This window comes from Elaeis guineensis, chromosome 3, assembly GCF_000442705.2.
Source record: "Elaeis guineensis isolate ETL-2024a chromosome 3, EG11, whole genome shotgun sequence".
In the NCBI taxonomy this organism is placed as follows: domain Eukaryota; kingdom Viridiplantae; phylum Streptophyta; class Magnoliopsida; order Arecales; family Arecaceae; genus Elaeis; species Elaeis guineensis.
Genome location: NC_025995.2, coordinates 21273176 through 21297851, shown reverse-complemented (window position 1 = coordinate 21297851; position 24676 = coordinate 21273176). Strand labels below are relative to the sequence as shown.

The window sequence follows — 24676 nt, the reverse complement described above, 5'->3', positions numbered from 1 at the left end:
TATTAACTCATACTACTTACCAAAATATCCTAAGAATATAGAATAAGCAAATAGTTTATTTCCATACATAAACTAATAAGTAATAATATTCTCACATATGACAACAAAGAAGAATATATAGTCCTAAGAACACAGTCCTACCTTATTCCACACAACCAACTTTGGAATTGATGCCACATCTAATTCTTGTAGAACCTTATCGACAGCATCCATCTGTTGCTGAGCTAATGGATGGCTGAACTTGGTAGAATCAAAAAGACAAAATTCACCAAGCTTAGTAACTGATTGTTGACGACAGAATGCAATATAAAGTGGTTATTCATTAATGTGACAAGATGTTACCTAATATCCACAACATGAACCAGAAGTGATGACTCAGATATTTCCTCCAATGTTGCTCTGAATGCAGCAACCTGTAGCAGAATATTATTTCAACAGCAAAACAATTTGACTTTTAATTTCATGCTCTCTAAGAAACATTCAGTTATTAACCAAGAATAATGCAACTTTCTCATCATATATCAGCAAAACTTCAAGGCATTGATAAGTTCCAGAACAGTAACTGACTGAAAGTTTAAAGTTATAAAAAATACATCAAAGAGCATGGAAACCAACTGTGTGGATTATATCAGATAAAGCATGAGTGAAGCACTGCTACCAGGAAACATGGGTTCCCTAACTATGGAACTTCCTCATCTGCTTTCTGTAAAAAGGGGAAACATCGAGAAAATTGTATCGATAAGACACATCTGGGAGACACTTGCTATTCGTCATCAAAATCTGGGAGGAATGGACAAAAAAGTTTGATGATGTTTTGGAATTTAAGGTATTTCAATTTGCTTTCCTTTCTGGGCCTCTACTCCCAGATTCACTAAAACAGCTGGTGCATCCTCCCTGGCCTAATCTCCTTTGTACAGGAGTTTGAGCAAACAGACAGGTGTTGGAAGGAAGAAATATCTGCTGACTGACTGCTCGAGGGAAACAGAAATGACATCAGAAAATCCACAACACAGTTGTTTGAAGCCTTCGACCCAAAATGACTAATGTGACAACCAAACTGATGATCAATACCATTCATTATAAACTGTGACATCTAAAATGTTTAAAAACACAGTTTCAATTGTTTTAGAGGTTTCTTACTTATGTATCAAGTGGTTAATAAATAATTGATTTTATAATATAGTTAATAAGAAAACAAATGAATTGTTTTGATCTATAATTGCAAGTCATTTGAATTTTGGTCAACATGTTCTTAGCAAAACAAAGATTACAATGGACTGATGAATAAATGTTCATTTATATCGTATGGTATATATAATCATACCATTCCAAAACTGATGAATAAATGGCAAAGTACAGAGGCATGTATTTCTGTCTCTTGTGTTGGACTGCATCATTGTGTGCTGTAGCACTAAGCACTGCTATTTACTTGAGAACAGTGGTGATGTCATTAGAATCGGGTAGAAGCATTAGATCAGATTAGATATATTCTTTTCATATTTCTCACAGAAATAGAAAAAATATAAAAAATTGTAAAATATCTGAGAAACTACAATGAGTATATGTAATAGACATCAGGTCCTGAGTTCTTGTCACCAAGACGAAAGGCATAAAAGCCAAAGGTTCTGGTTTGAGAGGAATGCTACATGCACTCGCACAACTGCATACAGTCAAGCATCTCCTTGACAGGCTGGCACCTGTCCCCTCATAAAACATTAAAATAAGAGCGAACAGAGAAACCGTCTCTCCCATCACTTCAACATTCTCTCTCTTCTTTTTCTTGCCATCTCCTCCTTCCTCTCCACCGTTCTCCTTTTCTCTTTGGTCTTCCACCTCCCAAGACTTCCATTCCAGTCACAATCTCCATCATCCAGTCAGTGACATCGGCCCCAACCAACCATCACCTGATCTTGGTGCTCTGTTCCTTATTGGAATCCAACACCACCACCACCTTCCAACCTCCTGTCACCAAATATGGCACCCTCCCCACTCCCACCCTGCACCTTTTTGTTTTTGTTTTTGCTTTTTAAATTCATCCCACCCTATACCTTCACACCAATTCATCAAAACTACTTCCTAGAGAGAGTACAATTCAACAGGCTCTCAGTTATATGTTTTTCTTATCTCCACCATGGCAAGAACTCCATCTAAGAGACACAAGAAAGGTATCAAATATTTGCATCTCCAAACAAAATAATCAAAAAAAATAAAAAAACATTTAACATAACCAAAAGAAAGGTGGGGAGCTTTGATGATAATGTGATGCCTAAAGGAGATGCTCACTTGTAACAATCCTCTAACATGAGATTTTGATAAGGCTATTCAAAGATGCACTAGTTCAAATTTAAGTACCTAATAGCTGTTTTGAACACAAAGGAATGATATACCCACTCATAACTTCTATAATTTCTCAAGAATTAGGATTCCAAAAACTCCAAATTGCTGATCTCAAGCTTTAATATTTCAAAGTCGCAATCAGAGGAAACGGGAATCGATGGGTAGGGTGAGGAAGCTTGATATTCCATGAGGGAATTTAGGGCCAGAGATGGCAGGTACTGGTGGATTTAGTCTTCAAAAACAGTGAATTTGGGGCCAATGGTGGATGGGTTGGAGCCAGCTTAGGTGATAAAAAACTAGGCCAATGTTGCCTAAAGCTTGGGGGTAATGGAGGCTAATTGATGAATGTAGTATTAGGTTTAGGGATGAGGAGGGGATGGTTTTCAGCGATGAGTGGTGGAGGCCAATGAAATGAATGGATACAAGAGTGCTAGGGTTGGGTTGGATTGGGAAGAAGAGGACACGCAAGGAATGAAGAAAGAGAGGTTTACTAGGATGGGCAACTGGCTTTGGCCAGTTTTTTCATATTGTTTGTTTCATTTCAACCATGGTTTGCCATACCATCCCATACCACCAAGTATAAGGCGTATCATACCATAAAACCGGTATGAAACCCTACTTCAAGTCAGTACAAGTGTATAACTGCCCGTACCGAGGCATACCACCTCGTACTGAGGTGCATATTGACTTGTATTGAAGCATATTAATATGTACCGAGGTGTATCAAGATAAAAATTGAGAAAAATTATTTGGGAGCTATTTCAACATAGGATGCGTACCATACCATACCACACCGAATCGGTAAGGTACCGATACGGTATCCAGTACTGAGATAGTGGACCTTATTTTTAACTTTATTCACATATTTAAAGGTCGACAAATATCCAACAATTGTGGGAAGTGCACCAGTACATGCACTCACACAAGTACATCTAGTACTCTCCTGGTTTAAATCCTTTGCCAAGACAACACTTTTACTACGATGTCCATACAGATTATTTTGTAGATCCATCCAAAAAAATGATGATTATGTTATATGTCAGTACTGTATAAAAAATAACATAAAAGTGTGAGGATGTTTAAGTCTATCTCAAATCTGATCAAAATATTCAACTTCCTTCTAGAATGGCACTAAACAACCTTTAAGAATAAAATCCCGTTTACTTACATAGGAACACATCAGCCACCAATATAAAAATATTTAGATCCCAAGGAAGAATAAACTAAGATTTGTTGAACTGATATCGGAGGACGTATCGGCCAGTGACCGCTTCAGTAGGATACTAGTACATATAGTACCAAGGTGAGATGTACTGGAATGAGGGGGAGGGAGTGGGACAGAGAGGGGGGAGGAAGAGACATACCTCACTATTGTAGGACCCTTACCCTAGTTGGCATCATCGTCGTGGAACTGTTGTCATCACGGAGTCATCTTAGAGCTGTTGTCATTGTGAAGCATCAAGAGAGGGGTCGGAGAGAGGAAGATAGGAAGAGTATAATCAAGAGAGGTAGAGAGAGGGAGGGTATTTGAGAGATTGGGCAAGAGGGGTAGAGGGAGAGGAGAATTAAGAGAGAGGGAGGCTTGTGAGGGGTTTCTATAAAAAATGGTTCAGTTTGGAAATCGAATTGACTAGACAAACCAACCCAATAACTGTTCCGTCTAGTTTGGTGTGCGCCAAACTGCTGGGTTTGGAAAAATTCGACAGTCTTTGAAATAAACAAAAAATGCTTTCTTCCTCTCCATCTATAGTTCTAAGGCCATATTTTGTTAATGAACAACTGAAACATAATCATTGCCTTCACTATAAGAGTTTTTGTTCACTATACATCTGAGAACCCATTTGTGATTATCCAATAGCTTTTTTTTGGTAAATTGTGCTCATCCAATAGTTGGTGAAGTAGTAGAGGTCACAAACGAGAAGTGCTTTCCAATGTATTTGAAAGCAGACAGCAGGTATATAGTGGTTGGTATTTCATTTCGGAAAGTGGATAGTGGTTGTCACATGGCCAAATCAGGCAGTTAAAACATATCAAAACATTTTTTCTTATCAAGTATAAAAGTCAATATTTACATCATCTTTATCCAAAAAATAATGAAAAAACATCTACGATAGAGTTATAAAATATTACTCACATAGCATCATATTGTCATGTTGACATTAATATAATTTAAAGATCCTCTATCTATTCACCATATCATCCACCAAACATAATAGCATCACTCATAAGATAGAATTATCCAAAATCACATAAGATGAACCATAAAATAACACATAATATCAACCATAAATTAAAGATGTCCATAATTATAACCATAATTTGGCATAAAAATAGCATCCGTATATAACATATTCCATTCAAGTCTAGACAAAAAAAAAAAAAGAAAAATTAATGATTGACTATTATAATTATCAATCATCATTTGCCAATTCTAGGAGGTCTACTCCATAAGTATCAAAACTAGACATGTTAGTCATCCCACCAAACATATGCTGATCCACTTTCTCCTCACCTGACTCCAATGGCTACAACTCGATCCCATCAATTTTTATGTTCCTAGTCTTTTGTTTCTTTGACTGTAAAGATGATGTGACTCCAGCATCTTGACTTCCAGCTCTCTTTGCTATCAATGGTGGTGTGCCGGCTATGGAGCATTAGTTGGAAGCACCAGAGGGAGGAGATGCTAGAGATGGCTGCCTTCTTCAGCACTTCTCTTTCTCCTCTTCTCTGGTCCATTGTATTTGGCTAGAGCACGAAATAACTAGATCAGCCCATGACATGAACATCCTTTTTGACCTGTTGCTTGTTGGATTGATCTAATTGAAAATCGGCTCAACTTGCTGTGAGATGAATGATGAATCACCTGGTTTGAACCTATAGCGGGTTATTTCCCAATATATCAGATGCTTCATACCCAAGCACCACATAGTGTTGCCATAGTACTTAGAATAGAAGATTCAAGCTATACCGGCCATAACGACTAATTTTTCAAACAATAATCACAAATTGGTGATGCTCCACTAGGCATGTCAAAATCTATCGGATCACAAACAACCCTTAATTTACTAAGGATAAACATATGATAATCAAATAACTTTAAATATGCTATTGCCAAATTCATCATATAGGAGAAGGTTTTAAAATTTCAATGAGTTCGTGACTTTCAATAGATTCAAGAATTTATAATTAATTAACCTAACCCCCTCAGAGAGAGAGCCAGTTTAAATGAATATGAAATTTTATTAGAATATTTATTTTATAGTATAATCTTAGTTAAGGGGCATATTGTTGTATAGAATAAGGTTCTTGACTTAGAAAATTAAATTAAGTTTACATTAATAACAAAGGAATTTCAGTTGATTGAGTTTTAATTTATATTTTCCAAATTTAATGATATAGAAGTCAAGTTTTTGACTTATATGGTTTAATAAATTAGAAGTCAACTTTGCTTTAGATTTGTTCCGTTTAATGCTCTAGAAGTCAATTCTTGTTTTACATATGTTTGACTTAGTGAGACAGAATTTGATCTTAATGTAAATATGTAATTTAATAGGTCAGCAATCACTTGAATTTACCCTAGTCAATGATGAAGAGGCTACTATTCTTACAATAACATGCACCAGACTTAAGGTTTTTCTATTTTAATGGAGGTTAATCTTACTTTGAGCATGCTTAATGTAAAGACATCAAAGTCAATTTTAGTTTTAGGATAAGGCAGATTCAACATTCATTGAACCGATCCAAATCAGGTGTTTGGCCTGCATAGAACCAAACCAGTACCAAATCAGGATGGTTCAATTGTTCAGGTCAATTCATTTATACTACTCTCCCATACCATGTTTCACCAAATGTTCATTCAAGAGAGCTCTTGAGTTCGACAACTCTTGCTTGCTCGCTCTCTCTCTCCTCTTCAACATCAACCAGTATAAGGAAAGCCAGACCGACCCAAACCATGTGATTCGAGCTGTACCAAACTAAACCTATCAAAAATTGAAACGGTTCAGGCAGTCTAGTCAGTTCAGCTCCTTTCTCTACCCTCTTAGCCTTTAAAGCCTCCTGAGCCCCCACCCTCACCCTTCAATGCCCTTTGAACCCTCTAAGCCTTTAAACCCTCCCTTAATGGCCTCCAAGTTCCCCTCCCTCACCCCCCGTCTGTCAAGCAAATCCTTGCCATCAGCCTTTGCCCACATCCACGTAGGCCCATTCCCCATTCTTGCGGTCACCCTTTGCCATGGCCTCTCACCCTACCCCCACCTCGCCACCTAGCTTCATGTCCACGCCACCCTTGGCCTCCTTGACAAAATGCCCCAAAGGTAAGGACTAGCATCAGTGCCTACGTAAGACTCTCCACCTCTCTCCCTCCCTCCTCCCTCTCTCCATTTCTCTCCCCCTCCCTCTTTCTCTCTCCCTCCCTTTGCTTCTCCCTATCCTGTTCTCTCCATTTGTTCCAATACACCTTGGCACGGTATGGTGTAGACCCATACCGTACCAAATAGGTCACTAGCCAATACAACCTCTAGTACTGGTTTAGCAAATCTTCGGTCGGTGCCTCTACTACCTCTGTCCCCAATCGAAGCCTCTCTCCCCTCTTCGGTGATGATTGATGCCGTCAGGTAAGCTCTCCTCCTCCTCCTCTCTCTCTCTCTCAGTTGGAGTTCTGCCAGTGATCACTTCCTCTACTCCCTCTCCCCCCTTCTCCATAAGCTCCTCTCTTTCCCTCCCTCCCTCTCTCTCTCTTCCTCCTCCTCTCTGCTCCTTTCCCTTTCCCTCCCCGTAGTTCGTTATGCCTCAACTCAATACAGTACATACTATTACTATATGAAACAAATAATAGGCAGTACATGCCTGGATACTAGTTTGGCAAATCTTGGGCTGATCCCTACAAGCCTGAGAGTCCCCTTATCAATAGCAGAACACTAGCACTAGGCCAAGATCTCCAACCAACCATAGATGAAACCATTCCATACCTTGAGAAGTCAAGAGAAAGCTTCAATATTTCATCAATCAAGTCAAATTTGGATGAAAACACAATTCGTTGACATGCCTAGGTAAAGGATTAGAATCCCATGCGATATGGGCCATGCATATGATGTAATTAATCTATGATTGGACATGTTAATGTATGGTAGTAATGCAACTCATCATGACATACATGTTTGCAAAAGAATGACCTATACATCCATTGCATAGGATCAATTCTAACAACGCATGCTAATGATGCAATTGTCAAAAGAGTCTATCAAGTCTAAAAATACCCAACATGGCATGCATATAGAAGTCCAAAGATGATAAATACTTAAAAATATGATAAGACAAGAACAGCCTATTTAAGTGCAAATCTAGGGGTTCAGATGCTTGTTTAGCCAAGTGGGGACGTATGAGATAGGTTATGTAATTACCCAGCACCTTAGCATCCTATTCAAAGTGAAAAAACTTGGTCTCTCAGCTAGGTTCATGGAGTTTTTGCTTTGGAAATTTTGGCGATTTTGAAAGTTTCACTCCAAGTTTCTGAGCTTTAGTCGAAAGTCCAAACAATCACAAAGAAAATAAGCCAAGAAATTATTACACAACATTAGAAAGTGTTCTCGTATCATATAGGTTCTTTGTGTCATTTTGACAATTTTAGGCACGAATTAATATTTCGTACCAGTGAATTCATTAAATATGCTGGTATTTTATAATGCAAATATATCCTATTTACTCTTTGAACTTGAACTGTTCAAAAATTCTCTGTATTTAGAAATTTTGAAGCATTTTAGTGCCTTGTGTATTCAAATTGTTTCTTCAACTATTCGTAGAATTCACGAATATATTAAGCCCTTTAGCATGATTAAGCATCTCTCTTATATATATGACATCAAGTGGCAATTTAATCAAATATACACAGTTAGATAGTGCAATATCTATTTTATATGCCAAGTTGCCAACTATGTTAGTCCTATGAAATGTCTTGTTTCTAGTTGTTCTGTCTTTATAAAGTACTGTAATAACTAACAAGGGCGTTTCTAGAGGTCTTGGCTCATCAAGGATTATGCTTAATGCACATCTCTATTATCAGTTCAAAAGAGAGAAAAATCATTTAAATTTCACATCTTGATAGTCAATGAACTTAAATAAGTTAAAAATTATCCCAATAATTCTAGACACTAAAAAAAAACTAAAACTCAACTGGCTAAAAGCACTGAAATTAAACTAACACACAAGTTAGTGTCAGCTGAAACTAACTGAAATGTGAAATTGGGTGGTAGCTTCGGTTCCATCTCAACCAACTAGATCAGTTTAAAAATGAAACTTCAAAAGCTTGGTCTTATTTACAATTAATTGATAATTTGAAGTTTTGAACTACATACTTTACAGCATTAATCAATGCATCTGCAGGGAATCACTTGGAAATAAATTAGTCCTGCAGCATTATTTTGGGAATATAAATCCAAGGGATTAGAGTCGGTGTCCCTATGTACAACCCTCCCATTACTATCTAGGGAGGGTCAAACATATGCAAGCTTACCTCCATGTGCAGAGAGGCTGTTTCCCTGTTTTGAACTGTTACACCTAAGTCACAATGTGGCAACATTATCATTGCTCCAAGGCCAAATAAGAAAATTTCCAGGACTAAGTTGCAAATATCAAAGAATTAGGATTTTCGTGCTTGCTAGCTTGTGCTTATCCATTGAACTGCCACCTTGTTTGTGTTTGCCACCTTATACTTATCCAATGAAGTGACTTGATAAACACTTAATTTAAGTCATTTAAAGAAAAAAATTATATTTAATTTATTTTATTTATTAAAAATTTGATGTTTCTTTTTATGTTTTACAGGAAAGGTAATCGCCGATACAGAGTCCGATTCATAGATCAAAAAGATTCAAGTTTGAAGAAAATTGGACTTAAAACAAAATTAAAATAAAAGAAAGACGCATACGGTATTATAGAAAATGAAGATACTATGCAAGGAATCCAAAAGGATATAGATGTCATTGTGAAGAAACAAAAATTTCTTTTTGGAATATGAAAAAGTTGTTTCACGTTGAATTCTCCTGGGCGCGCGAGTGGACGCGGCGTGAGCTCGTGGGTGCGCGGGTGAGCGTGGACGCGGGCGGACGGACGCGAGCAGGCGCACGCACAGCGGGCGCGGCAGCGGGCATGCGGGACGGCGGGTACACGGGGAGAATTTGGCATGGCAGACGCAGCGGCGAGCAAATTAAAGGAAAAAAAATTTTATTTGGAAAGGCCTCAAGTGGAAAAATTTGTATTTTCTTTATCTGTTTATGATCTTTTCATCTCATCCATCCATTTTTTAGTCATTAGTATTTTCTTTAGTCCCACATCGAAAAATCATGTAAAACTCCTCCCTCCTAATACCTATAAAAAGGCTTTTGTACTCCCATTGGAGAGGAAGCCCAGAAATTCTTCTAGAACCTTGCATAGAGGAATAGAAAGGGACTACTTCATGAGCAGCTAGGCTAGCAATCTCGGGAGTGGAGAAGAAATCTTATAACGACACAGAGATGGTTTATTGTTCTAAACTTTCCTGTATTTCTTTATATGCAATAAAGATTATGCTTTTTATTTAAATTGTCATGAGTTCTTTATTTGCTCCCTTTCATATGCTTTTATTTATGCTTTCTTGTTAGATTAATATTAGGAACAACTTTTACTTTCCGGAGACGCGCCGTGATCTACGGATACGGGGCGTGCCGAGGAAAGAAGAGTTGTTTACCTAGTACTTTCTGGAGACGCACCGTGATCTACGGGTACGGGGCGTGCCGAGGAAAGATAGGTATTTTTTCTAAGATTAATCACATCTATTTAATTAAAAAAAAAGAGATACAACTCTACTAGTGCAAAATTAATTCAAAACTCCCGAGCTCTTTATTTTCTTATTACATCAATTTTAAGATAATTTATTTTCTAAATCAAAAACAACGCTTCTTTCTTTTATTTTGCAACCTCAACTTAGCCCAAGGTCCCTGAGGATACGATCTCGACTCATCCTACCTACGTAGTGAGTAGAGTTATTTTTGGTGCTATCAACGACTACGCATCAAATTTTGGCGCCGTTGCCGGGGATCTTGGCACGGTTGAATTAAAAAAATTTTAAAAAAAAAAATTTAAAAAAATGCTTTTCAGTTTTTATTTCTCGCTTTAAATTTTTTTTCAGTGCTTTCTAGCTAGATAATCTTATTTGCATAATTACATAATTACCTTGCATAACTAATTTACTACTTTTTAATCTTAGGAATTTTTCTGCTTAGAATAATTTGCTACTTTTTATAGCCTAGTGATTTATTGCTTTTTAGACTTAATCACTTAAACTTATTTTCTTGCAAAACTAAAAAAAATAAAAAAATAAAAAAAAAATATATATAAAAAGATAAAACTATAAACCTTTTAAAAAAAAAAAAAGAGAAGCCACTGACATTTCATAACACTTAACTAAAATAGCGTAACTTCAAATATAAAAATTTCTAACTTGATTGGACACCTTGTTTCTTTGCATTGCATCTCCATAATTAATCTTAAGGGCAATAACCCATTAACCAGATAAGGTGGAGATTTGATCACCCTTCCTTGGCCCAAAAATCACTCTCTTACATTTGCATAACCTAGACCTTAATCTAAAATCAACTAGACATCAGCCCTAGAAATTTCGAGCTCAATAGGATAAGAAAGCTCTAGAGTTGAACCGAGTGTAGATTGGTTAATTGCTCGGTGTCTAAGGCAAGTGGTTAAAGAAAGTGATTTTCAATTGGTTCCGTTGACTGACCTGGCCAACTCAGTTGGTGTCTAAGGAAAGCAACGAGCAGGGAACCTCCCACATCTTACGCTTACCTGGCCGAGTCAGTTAGTCAATCTTGAGCTTGGAGTGCTCAAAGGCGGTCTTGGAAGTTAGGAGCTGTCTAGATCTAAGTTAACCTTAGGATAGAGAGTCTATGATTGTTTAAGTTGATTGCAATTAACATCTAAACATTAACTAATTTCTCCCTTTTCATAAATTTAAGATTCTTAGGTTCTTCTCTTTAGATTTTCTTCATTCTTTTCTCACTTTATTATAAAAATATATATTATAAAAAAAAAAATTTTCTGTGTTTGCTCTACAGTATAATTGTAAGGTGTATGCTTGGCCGTAGATCGTTATGACCAGAAATCCAACCTTTTGATCCAGAAATAGAAAGAACCTTTAGAGCCAACAGACGTAAAAATATGGACCGAAATCAGGAGAATGATCCACCCAAGCAATTGAAGGAGTACTTTACTCCTTCCACATATACCTACTCTCCTTGTATTCAAGTGCCCCCTGTGGAGGCTACTCAATATGAAATTAAGTCCAGTATAATCCAAATGTTACCTTCATTTTATGGACTTAGTAATGAGGACCCTTATAAACATCTTGAAGAATTTCTTGAGATATGCTCAACTGTCAAAATTCACAACTTCTCCGATGATGCTCTTAGGTTAAAATTATTCCCTTTTTCACTTAAGGATAAAGCCAAATATTGGCTACATACTTTGGATTCCATGACTATATCAACCTGGGACCAGTTGCAAGGAGAGTTTCTCAAGAAATATTTTCCCATAGGAAAAACTAATCAAATAAGGAAAGCCATAACTAGTTTTTCCCAATTAGATGGAGAAATGTTTCATAAAACATGGGAGAGATTAAAGGACCTTATTAGAAAATGTCCCCACCATGCTGTACCCAAGTGGCAGTTAATCCAATATTTTTATGATGGGCTATCGGAAAGACATCGACAAATGGTCGATGCATCATGCGGTGGGACATTCATGCTGAAAAGTGAGGATGAGGCATGGCAACTGTTTGAAATTTTAAGTGAAAATTCATTACATCATATGTCTGCCTCTATTAGAGATAAACCCATGTTAAACCCAAAGAGAGGTGGAATATATGAAGTAGGAAATGCCATAGATATCCATCATAAGGTAGATGAACTGTCCCAAAAATTAGATCGTCTTCTAAATACTGGACAATCTCCGATTCCACCTAACCCAATCCAAGAAGTTTGTGCATTGTGTACAAGTCCGAACCATTTTGTTAGTGAATACTCAGCCGCACATCAATTTTCTGAGTTTGTGCACGAGCAGGTTCAGTAAGTTCAAGTCCAACAAGCTCGCAGACCAGGAAACGATCCATATTCGAACACTTATAACCCCGGCTGGAGAAACCATCCAAATTTTTCCTGGAGACCACAACCAGTGGTTGGTCCTGCCACACCTCGACCTCAATATCAGGACCCAACATATAGGCATGGACCATACCATCAATTTCAAAATGTTCCTCAACCGTCTCTACTGGTCACAGCTCAGCTTTTGAGAAAAAAGTTCTGAAAGCACTAGAACGATTAGAAGTCAACACTCAGACCCTTAACTCCCACACACAATCCATTGCTAAGCTAGAGACCCAAATAGGTCAACTAGCGACTGCATTCAGTAGGAGGGAAAGAGGAAAATTACCTAGCCAACCCAAGAGCAACCCAAGAGGGCAATTTGTGATTGAGAGTTCTAATATCCCAGAAGCTTTTTCTGAACATGCCAAATCAATCATGACTCTGAGAAGTGGGAAGGTCATTGAACATACTAGTGACCGACCCTAAACCTCTAACCGAATCCAAAACACCCAAGAACAAGGAGGACCTGAAAATAGAGAAGGAACCAACTGCACCGGAATCATCTTATTTGCCTAAAGCCCCATTTTCGGATGCCCTGAAAGCCCCTATTCCTGCAGATAAGAAGGGAGGAAAACTCGATGAGATGTTGGAATTGTTTAAGCAAGTCCAAATTAATCTTCCTCTTCTAGACGCAATCAAACAGGTCCCTGCTCATGCCAAATTTTTGAAGGATTTATACATCCAAAAACGTAAATCTAGATCACAAATCCCAAAGAAAGTACGTCTCACTGAACAGGCTAGTTCTGTCTTCCAGTATGCCACTCCTCCAAAGCTTAAGAACCCAGGAGCCCCCATCATTTCCTGTGTTATAAGAGATTATCACATTGAAAAAGCTCTTCTGGATTTAGGGGCAAGTGTGAATCTTTTACCTAGTTCGGTGTATGAACTTTTTGGATTCGGAGAACTGAAACCCACATCAGTCACACTGCAGTTAGCCGACAGATCAATTAAGGAACCACGTGGAATGCTTGAGGATGTCTTGGTCAAGGTAGATGAGTTTTACTTTCCAGTTGATTTTCTGGTTCTCGATATGGAATTAAGTGGCAACCCCAGACAAATTCCCATTATCTTAGGACGACCCTTCCTAGCTACGGCAAATGCATGCATTAATTATAGGACAGGAGTCATGGACGTATCGTTTGGGAATAAGAAACTAAGACTGAATGTGTTTGGTGCTTCTCAAGGACCATCAATGGATAGTTGCTTCGAAGTAGATACACTAGAAGATATTATAGAAGATGTAACACCCATAATTCTAGCACCAGAACCCTTAGATACTTGCTTGGCTCACTTTGGAGTGTGTGACTTTGAGAAATATATGAAAGAAGTTAACATCTTGTTGGATACACCACACGATAAAACCACTCCTCCATGGACAATCAAGTATAAGCCATTGCCCACATTAGCCAGTACACCAATAGTCCCATCTTTAGAATCACCACCTATGTTAGAATTGAAACCCCTTCCTGCTACACTCAAGTATGTATTTCTAGGACTCAATGACACTCTCCCGGCAATCATTGCATCAGACTTGACCCCTAATCAGGAAGCACAATTGGTTGGTATTCTGAAGGAACACAAAGAGGCTATCGGTTGGTCCATTGCCGATTTAAAAGGAATTGACCCCTCCATTTGCATGCACCATATTCATTTTGAGGAACATGCCAAACCCCATCGAGATATGCAGAGGAGATTGAACCCAAACATGCGTGAAGTAGTAAAGAAAGAGGTGGTAAAGTGGTTAGATGCTGGAATCATCTACCCCATATCCGATAGGAAATGGGTCAGTCCCACTCAAGTAGTATCTAAGAAATCTGGTATTACTGTGGTTGAGAACGAAGAAGGTGAACTACTTCCAACTCGCATATCATCTGGATGGCGAGTATGCATAGATTATAGAAAACTGAATGCCGTTACTAGGAAGGACCATTTTTCATTGCCCTTCATCGACCAAATCCTAGAACGGTTAGCAGGACAAAGTTTCTACTGTTTTCTTGATGGTTATTCAGGGTACAATCAAGTACCTGTATTTCCGGATGATCAAGAAAAGACTACCTTCACCTGCCCCTATGGCACCTTCGCTTTTCGGCGTATGCCATTCGGGCTTTGCAATGCACCCGCTACATTTCAACGGTGCATACTGGCCATTTTTTCGGATATGGTAGACAAATGTCTTGAAGTTTTTATGGGTGATTTTTCTGTATTTGGAACCACCTTTGAGAATTGTCTCCATAATCTTTCCAAAGTTCTTAAACGGTGTATGGAGACAAATCTTGTCCTAAGTTGGAAAAAGAGCCATTTCATGGTGCGGAAAGGAATTGTATTAGGACATATTATTTCTGAAAAAGGGATCGAGATAGATAAAGCCAAAGTTGAGGTCATTTCAAAACTACCACCCCCTACTTCGGTCCGACAAATACGATCCTTCTTAGGTCATGCCGAATTTTATAGACGCTTCATCAAAGATTTTAGCAAGATTTCAAGATCCTTGTGCAATCTGTTGGCCAAGGATACACCATTTGTCTTTGATGAAGACTGTTTGAAAGCGTTCAATACATTACGAACAGCCCTGACAACAACATCCATAATAAAACCCCCTGACTAGTCCATTCCATTTGAGATTATGTGTGATGCCTCTGACTTTGCAATAGGTGCCGTCTTAGGTCAAAAAATCAATAAGGAGCCACATGTGATCTATTATGCTAGCAAGACTCTTTCCGATGCCCAATTAAACTACACCACAACAGAAAAAGAGCTACTAGCAGTAGTGTTCGCCCTTGAAAAATTTCGCTCATATCTGTTAGGGTCTAAGGTTCTAGTTTACTCTGATCATGCGGCTCTGAAACATCTCCTCTCAAAGAAAGATACTAAACCGCGTTTGATCAGATGGATCCTTCTTTTACAAGAATTTGATCTGAAAATCCGAGATAAGAAGGGTTCTGAGAATGTGGTAGCTGATCACATCTCCAGGATCTTAGTTGAACACACGATAGGCATAGATGAGGTCAAAGAAAAATTTCCTGACGAACAACTTTTCGCAATCTCCTCTAGCCGTCCTCCATGGTTTGCCCATATTGTCAATTACTTGTCAACAGGACAAGTACCTTCTCACTGGACAAAACAAGAAAAGGATCGATTTTTCTCGCAAATTAAACATTATTTCTGGGAAGAACCTGAACTATTCAAATACTGTCCTGACCAAGTTATTCGCCGTTGTGTCCCCGAGAGTGAATTCCAAAGCATTCTCACTTTTTGCCATTCTTTGGCATGTGGGGGACATTTTAGTGGAAGAAAAACTGCAGCAAAAGTACTGCAGAGTGGGTTTTATTGGCCAACGCTTTTCAAGGATGCCATGAATTTGGCCGAAGTTGTCTGCAATGTCAGCAAACAGAAAATTTATCCAAGAAGGATATGATGCCGCTGACCCCATTTTAATAGTAGAAATCTTCGATGTTTGGGGGATTGATTTCATGGGACCTTTTCCAGCCTCATTTGGATTTGAATATATTCTGATGGCAGTTGATTACGTATCAAAATGGGTGGAGGCAATAGCTACACGGACTAATGATAATAAAATTGTAATTAGTTTTATCCAACGAAACATCATTAGTCGATTTGGCTTCCCAAGGATGATCATTAGTGATGGGGGGACTCATTTTACGAATAAATATTTTGAAGCACTTATGAAAAAATATAATATTTCACATAAAGTGGCCACACCATATCACCCCCAAACTAATGGTCAGGTAGAGGTGTCAAATAGGGAGATTAAACATATCCTAAAAAAGACGGTTAGGCCCGATAGAAAGGATTGGTCTCTTCGCTTAGACGATGCATTATAGGCTTACCGTACTGCTTTTAAAACACCCATAGGAATGTCTCCTTATCGACTTGTATTCGGAAAAGCTTGTCATTTGCCGGTGGAATTGGAACATCGTGCATTTTGGGCCATACGATAATTTAACTTTGATATGAAAAATGCAGGTTCCAATAGGAGACTCCAATTAAATGAACTTGAAGAGCTACGTAATGAAGCGTATGAGAGTATCAAAATTTATAAGGCTCGAGCTAAAGCATACCATGATAAATTTATTGCACGAAAAACGTTCGAGCCCAATCAAAAAGTTTGGCTCTTCAATTCTAGGTTGCATCTGTTTCCTGAAAAACTTCACTCACGTTGGGACGGATCTTTCATTGTAACTCAGGTATTTCCTCATGGAGCTATAGAACTCAAAAATCCTAAACAGGGAAACACTTTTAAAGTGAACGGTCAGCGATTGAAACCTTATATAGATGGAATTAGTGATGGAGAATTAATTGAATCTGTTGATTTAGTGGATCCAAAACCGCCATAATACTCAATTCAGTCTGGCTGAAGACGTAAAACTTAGCGCTTGTTGGGAGGCAACCCAATGATTTCATATTTTTTACTTTACCGCAGCTGCAGGAATTTAGAACAAGAGCCTATTAATCAATGAAGCTATCTTCAACTTCCGAAGCAAAATTATCCCAGGTGCACTCTCTCCTTTTATTTTCTTTGCTTTCCTACTCCATTGAGGACAATGTAGATTAAGTTGGGGGGGGAGGAAATTAATCAAATCCTCGAGTATGGTCAGAAATAATTAATTTTGTGTATCCAAATTTTATTTTGATTAAGAGTCAATTAGACATCCTAAACAATGAATGATTAATGGTCAAGATAATTTTAGAGATACTGAGGAATAAATTATTAAGAAAATCCAATGAATGGTAGGGTTTAGACTAGACCAAATTTTAGGAGTGATTCTACAACCCTCTTCTTACTGATCTCAATAAAGAATCTGCTTCATGAGAAATTGGGTGGAAAGATCAAGGTATGCAAAAATTCTCCTTAAAATTTACTTAAAAAAAAAATAAATTAAAAAAAAATAAATTAAAAAAAAAAACAACATTGATTTCCTACTGAGTAACCGAGCCCTTTCGCCTAAGTAAGCGTTGTGGTTCGCGTAAAAAGGTAGACAATGTTATATAAAAAAAATATATATATATATATATATATATTAAGGGGACTAAATTGCAAGAAGATAATAAACCTCTTTCCCATTAAGTTAGAGGATTTAAAGAGTAAAGTGGGGAGTTGGTGAAAGAAAAGCTCTGAAATTTCTTTAGTTAATACTCAGCCACTAATTGGGTCAAATTGATAATCCAATGAAATATCTCTTTAATGGTCTGACCAAGTATCATCTACCTTTTGGGATGCCTAACCTAATTTTTGATTCAAGACCAAGTCGGTACACAATGCTGATATATCTATTTTACTCGAGGACGAGCAAAATTCAAGTTGGAGGGTGTGATAAACACTTAATTTAAGTCATCTAAAGCAGAAAATTATATTTAATTTATTTTATTTATTAAGAATTTGATGTTTCTTTTTATGTTTTACAGGAAAGGTAATCGCCGATACAAAGAGTCCGATTCATAGATCAAAAAGATTCAAGTTTGAAGAAAATTGGACTTAAAACAAAATTAAAATAAAAGAAAGACGCATACGGTATTATAGAAAATAAAGATACTATGCAAGGAATCCAAAAGGATATAGATGTCATTGTGAAGAAACAAAAGTTTCTTTTTGGAATATGAAAAAGTTGTTTCACGTTGAATTCTCCTGGGCGCGCGAGTGGACGCGGGGTGGATGCGGCGTGAGCTCGTGAGCGCACGGGTGAGCGTGGACGCGGGCGGACGGATGCGAGCAGGCGCGCGCACAGCGGGGCATGCGGGACGGCGGGTACGCGGGGAGAATTTGGCATGGCAGACACAGCGGCGAGCAAATTAAAGGAAAAAAATTTTTATTTGAAAAGGCCTCAAGTGGAAAATTTTGTATTTTCTTTATCTGTTTATGATCTTTTCATCTCATCCATCCATTTTTTAGTCATTAGTATTTTCTTTAGTCCCACATCGGAAAACCATGTAAAACTCCTCCCTCCTAACACCTATAAAAAGGCTTTTGTACTCCCATTGGAGGGAGAGCCCAAAAATTTTTCTAGAACCTTGCATAGAGGAATAGAAAGGGACTACTTCATGAGCAGCTAGGCTAGCAGTCTCGGAAGTGGAGAAGAAATCTTGTAACGACACAGAGATGGTTTATTGTTCTAAACTTTCCTGTATTTCTTTATATGCAATAAAGATTATGCTTTTTATTTAAATTGTCATGAGTTCTTTATTTGCTCCCTTTCATATGCTTTTATTTATGCTTTCTTGTTAAATTAATATTAGGAACAACTTTTACTTTCCGGAGACGCACCGTGATCTACGGATACGGGGTGTGCCGAGGAAAGAAGAGTTGTTTACCTGGTACTTTCTGGAGACGCGCCGTGATCTACGGGTACGGAGCGTGCCGAGGAAAGACAGGTATTTTTCCTAAGATTAATCACATCTATTTAATTAAAAAAAAGAGATATAACTCTACTAGTGCAAAATTAATTCAAAACTCCCGAGCTCTTTATTTTCTTATTACATCAATTTTAAGATAATTTATTTTCTAAATAAAAAACAACGCTTCTTTCTTTTATTTTACAACCTCAACTTAGCCCAAGGTCCCTGAGGATACGATCTCGACTCATCCTACCTACGTAGTGAGTAGAGTTATTTTTGGTGCTATCAATGACTACGCATCATGACTCTTTGTGCTTCCTGACATATCCAGAAGTGTCACTTCATATTTTTCAGCTCATACTTATTGATTGAACTACCAGCTCATGCTTTGCGGTCATGCTCAATGCTTACCGTACACACCCCAGTCGATATGGGTTCGATAATCAATATTTGAAGCATTGGCAGAATTCAGTTCCATGAATATAGTTGCTAGATCAAATAGAAAATTTTTGTTTGCTCTTGTTAGCTTGACAATATAATGTGTATTTTGCTTCTGGCAGATTCGGAAAAAATAAGTGCAAATTACCATTTCTTCCAACCATTAAAGAACATTAGCTTATAATTCTAAATGGGTCAATTTTTGAGAGTCCACAAACCATCCATCCTTCTTTTACCCTTATATTAAAAGAAAATTCCAATTATAATTCATGAAACATCCCTTATTTTCTGCTTATAGTTTCTAGCATGCACCTATGTACTATAGCCATGTTTCCCAAACTGTGGACAAAAAGAAACAAATTTTCATGTAAAAGAATAATTACATAATTAGCAAGTACGTACCAGCATAGTGGGTAGCTTTTGAATAAATCCTACAGTATCAGTCAGAAGGAATTCATTCCCATTTTTCATCTGGTAATTACATATAAAAATGTCAGAACATACATTTCCTTAAACAAAATAAACTATCAGATTAAGATATCTCAATTGTACAGAAAATATCACCATATGAGTGTGGGCTTTAGGGGAAAAGATCAATTAACTTATAGGTTATAATAAAACATACAAGAGACACTAAATTGGAATTAAGTGGCTTGTATAAACACACTTCTTTATGATGCATGAGAATAAATACATTAATGCGACATTTATATTAAATAACCATGTTGGACAATGCTGGGCAGCCCTCTAGACACATTTGCAGTGGTTCTTACCATGTGTCGGTTATAGTCAATACCATCAGTACAATCATTCACAACACATATCTACACCAAACAAGAATAGGAAGAAATAGTCTTCAATTTCCAGGCAAGTTTGTGGAATGGTTACAAATTTACAATATTATTTAGATTAAAGACCAGTGTGAAAAATGAATTTCGTTGATTTATTTCTGTCGATGGAGTATAAATTATTGACATATCTCGACCTTGAAAAATACCACCAAAATGCAGATAAAAGAGTGTGCAAAAAGAATTTCATTGATATATCTGTCTATGGAGTATATATTGACACATCTTGACTGTGAAAAATACCAGAATAGGTTTTATGACAGAGAAGATCTTGAAATCTTGAAACATGTTCACCAATTATAACCACCATGAAGTATTATCAAAAACTTACATTTTCTTGAAGACAATGTCGATTAGATCTCCATTTCCTGGGTCATATTGTTCATGAAACTATAGAAGAATGTTTTGGATTGAGTTTCCATGTTCAAGATAAAATAAAGTTTCCTTGGGTTGTGTAAAATACAAGAAAATGCATCAGATCTTTCAGGTTCCATAAACACGATACTTGCTCTCAAAAACAACCTTCTGCTCCCGATACTGGAAAAAACTGATAAATAACAATTTTGAGAGGCTTGGTGTGCTAAAAACAAAGTAATGGATGGTGATTTGTTGCCAAATGCACAACCATTGAAGTAGTGATGACTCGAAATACCATAGTTCTAACTTTTGTTTTTTTACTGATTTATGTCATAGTGTTTACTTTCACAATTTGAAGCTCTTAAACATTATGATCTCATCTAATAATCACTTAACTTTTGACAGAGAATGTTCAGGTCACCAGATTCAAATGATGATCAGGCAAACAGCTCCAGAGACAGCAAAACTAAAACTGGGAATAATGAATAAATCTGATTTAACAAAAGATACAAGCAAGAGATACCAAATATCAAGTAACTGCTCTAAATAGGTTCCAAGGTGGGACAAGGAAGAACTATGTAACCACTGCTTAAAGAGGACTAATAATTAAGCATTTCATTCATTATATGACTCTCAAACAATGTGATGCATTATCACAACCGCTGATCGCTGAACCGTCACAAAATGGATGGTTCAGGCCATGCCAAACCATATCGGCGAGATACCAGTCTAGTTACGGCATGAAAAAAGGCACAGCGGCCATCTTGGAGGGAGGGAGAAGAAAAAGAGGAAGAGAGGGGGGAGAGCAGGAATGGAGAGAAAGAGAGGACCTTCGATGGCCGCCAGAGGCCATCCGAGCTCAGTAAGGGCGGAGGGAGGGAAGAAGAGAGAGGGGGAGATCTCAACGAATCACCGGAGGCCCTCGGACAATGAGCTAGCAGCACCAAGGGAGCTGAGGGTGGCCAAGGCTGAAGGAGGGCCTCCACCCTCCTCCAGTTTGAAATAGGGGTGAACGTTGCCGACTTCGCCCGTTAAAAACCAAAAAAAAGAAACGAAGCAAAGTAGGAAGAAAAAAAAAAGGAAGAAACAAAGAAAGAGAGTAAAAACAGAAAGAAAAGACAGGAAGAGAGACAGAGGTTAGCTACTTAGATGCTCGACTGATATAGCTGCTGAGATGGGGCGGGACATGGGAGTCCTGCTCCATGAAGAAACCTGGATGTCCCTACCCCATGAAATTTAAAAGTTAAAACATTGGGCACAACACCTATACCATGTGCTAGAAAAGAAAGAAGGCCAAAAATTCAAATCAAAATATGGGAAAGTGATCTTCTCTTTTCCTTTTTTCCCTTTTCCTTCTTTTCTTTTTCTTTTCTTCTTCTTTTTTTCATTTTCTTTTCTTCTTCTTCTTTTCTTTGACAAACTAGGGGAAGGACTGCTGCCTAATGGCCTGGTGCTCATGGTCAACAGGGGACGGACCAAATTGTTGAGCCTTACCACCCAACCAGCCCTATCCTTCTTCATCCTTGTTGGATATGAAGCTGTATCCCTGGTAGTACCTCGATTTTTTAAGTTTGCTTGGCTTCTAAAATAATAATAAAACTAATTGTATTTTAACAATATCGAATAGGTGAAGTGCTTCAAAGCGTTTCTAGCCTTTGGAAAATTACAATTAGTTTATTAAATTTGATTTATGATCTCTATTTTCTATTTGTTAAAATGGATCAAGCATGTTACTAATACTGCTCTGGTTGTTTTACATAGTATGCATTTTGATATGCTTGTAAAAAGTTATTTTAAACATATGATTTACTTTGAGAAATGAAAATTTTGACTGGATAATTTATTAAATTTGTTGCGCACGCGCGCGCGCACACACATATATATATATTCTTAGCATGGGTATAATCTGGCCCCGCCAATAGGGATTATGGATTGGATTTATCGATTTGTAATTTGAGAAAATAATTTTGACATCGAGCCACTAATAATTAGAATAGAGGTATACGTTATCTGACACTTTGTGCACCCTGTATCTGCTATCTGATCCATGCCACTAGATTATGCGGCCATAGCCTAAAGTTGGATCTAGTATCAATTTATGAAAAATAAGTTTTGAAAAGAAATATGTGTATTATTCGAGATTTAATTTCTTCTCAGTCAGTATTATGTTGTTTGATTATTTATTTGTTTAGCATGCTTAGACCCCACTTTCATGTGTTATGTTGCTTACTGGACTGGCATAGCTCATTATTCTTTCCCTCTATTTTCTAAATTCCGAATCATGAAGTGCTTGAGACATGGGGGAGTGCACTAGATCTCTTAGAGATATTCATGTTATTTGGTCTCCTTAGTTTTGTTTAATTTAGTTTAGTTATTTTAGATTTTTAATTGGTTTGAATGATAATAATTGTTGGATTTTTATGACTCTTGTTACTTTGGGATATTTATTATGAGAATGATTTGATTGGATCTTTATTAAATTAATTCTCGAGAATTGAAAATAAATTTATTATTACTTTGGAATTATCATGATTTGATCTATAGCCTTGCATGCTTGTATGGTTCACCTTGCAAGCATCCAGTATCTGTTACGCCCTAAGTTAGGGGCATGACAAAAAGTCTTCATAAAGCTAAGTGCATATAGCTAAACTTTTATACTAGGCTGCTATTGAGCAAATGGTAAGTATGAATACCCAATATTCCCTAAAGGAACCAATGCAATAACTCAATCACTCCCCCGATAATTTTCTCCCACTCTTCTCAACTTTTTATCTAAACTCTTCTCCTTTACCTTACCTTCTTGGTAAGCAAACAAAGACTCAAGAGAAAAACAGCCCACATCCAAGACAAATATCCTTGTTGAGTTATGACAATAGCCTTTCCTAATTCCCTCAAGAAAATAATCTTATATAAATGGAGTTTTGACAGCAGTTTTTTTTTGCTAATTAGTTGTGTGCTTGAAAGTTCTCTGAAAAAATTCAGGCATAAAGATGAAAACTTAACCTCAAAGAGCTTAGAAAAGGCAATCAATGACAATGCACTGCATGTGCTATAAGTTTCTGGAAATAAATGATTGGTGCCGACTTACCATGAGATACACAATATGCTTATTGCTTAAAGCTACTCCTAGTAGTATTTTTTTCAACTAGATGTTCGGATAAGTTGTCTGCTAAAATTTGTTCAATCTCTACCTGGACCCTTCTCGTAGTCGGATCTAATGTCGCAAATAACTGATCCTCTGCAAGAACTTCAGCTCCAGTCAACCGATTCAAAAGTGTACTCTTTCCAGCATTTGTGTATCCAACCTGAAATTTTATAATTCAATTTAAACCAAAGAAAATAAGTTATAAAATAAAACGTTTTTATAGTTTTAAAACCAAAGAAAATAAGTTACAAAATAGACTGTTTTTATAATTGAATAATCATCCATATGTTCTTACCAAAGACACAACAGGAACTGGCACAGATAAGCGACGATTACGATATTGCTTCCGATGCTTCCGGACAGATTCTAACTCTTTTCTCAACTCACCAATCTGTCAACCATGAAATTGGAAAAGTAGGATCTAATTGTCTTAATATACACAAGTAAACAAATAAGAATCTAAAGTTTATTTCAGGTATGTAAATGCATGACCAGAGAAAAGGTAGCATCTATATTAGGAATAGTCTTAATTTTTGTGCAGCTGAATGTTTGCATGAATAAAAGCATTGGCTACTTTCTTATCCCTTAAACTTCTATTCCAGTGTTCTCTACATGCAATCTAAATCTCAATGACACATGCGATAAAAAAATCAATGAGCAAAATCCTGTTCGGAGTATATCGGACTGTACCGGCAGCAGACTGGGACAATTCTGGCATTCTAAATAAGAAATAGGTGAAGGAGAGGGAGAGGGAGAAGGAAAGAAAGGAAGAGTGAGAGAAAGAGGGGGGAGGAAAGGAGAGGGAGAGGCCGGTGGAGGCTGATGGAGGCCCGTCGAGGCCACTAGAAAGGCCTCCAAAGATCGAAGGAGGGGCTCCGCCTTCCTTCCAATCGAGATAAGGTTGCCAACTTTCATCAAGAATGGGCAAAAATAAAAAAGAAACAGCGGCAACAACCATTGTTTAGATCGGGAGGCGAGCGGAGCCCCTCCTTTCCTTTAGAGGCCTTCACAGC

The 24676-nt window shown here is 37.5% G+C and overlaps 1 protein-coding gene and 1 non-coding gene across 4 annotated transcripts in view; both read right to left on the bottom strand.

Moving 5' to 3' along the window:
• Positions 1-24676, bottom strand: part of LOC105042239 (uncharacterized) — a 60331-nt gene that overhangs the window by 7583 nt on the left and 28072 nt on the right. For all 3 annotated transcript variants that reach the window (XM_073253729.1, XM_029263695.2, XM_010919364.2), the window contains exons 6-10: positions 23959-24054; positions 23710-23823; positions 19716-19784; positions 343-413; positions 142-235 (exon numbers count right to left, since the gene is read on the bottom strand). In XM_073253729.1, coding sequence (XP_073109830.1) covers positions 142-235; positions 343-413; positions 19716-19784; positions 23710-23823; positions 23959-24054 — 444 coding nt within the window. The remainder of the gene's footprint in view (positions 1-141; positions 236-342; positions 414-19715; positions 19785-23709; positions 23824-23958; positions 24055-24676) is intronic.
• LOC140856817 (small nucleolar RNA R71) lies at positions 11929-12034 on the bottom strand. Its single transcript, XR_012140418.1, has one exon. It is a non-coding gene; the product is annotated as a small nucleolar RNA R71 (small nucleolar RNA).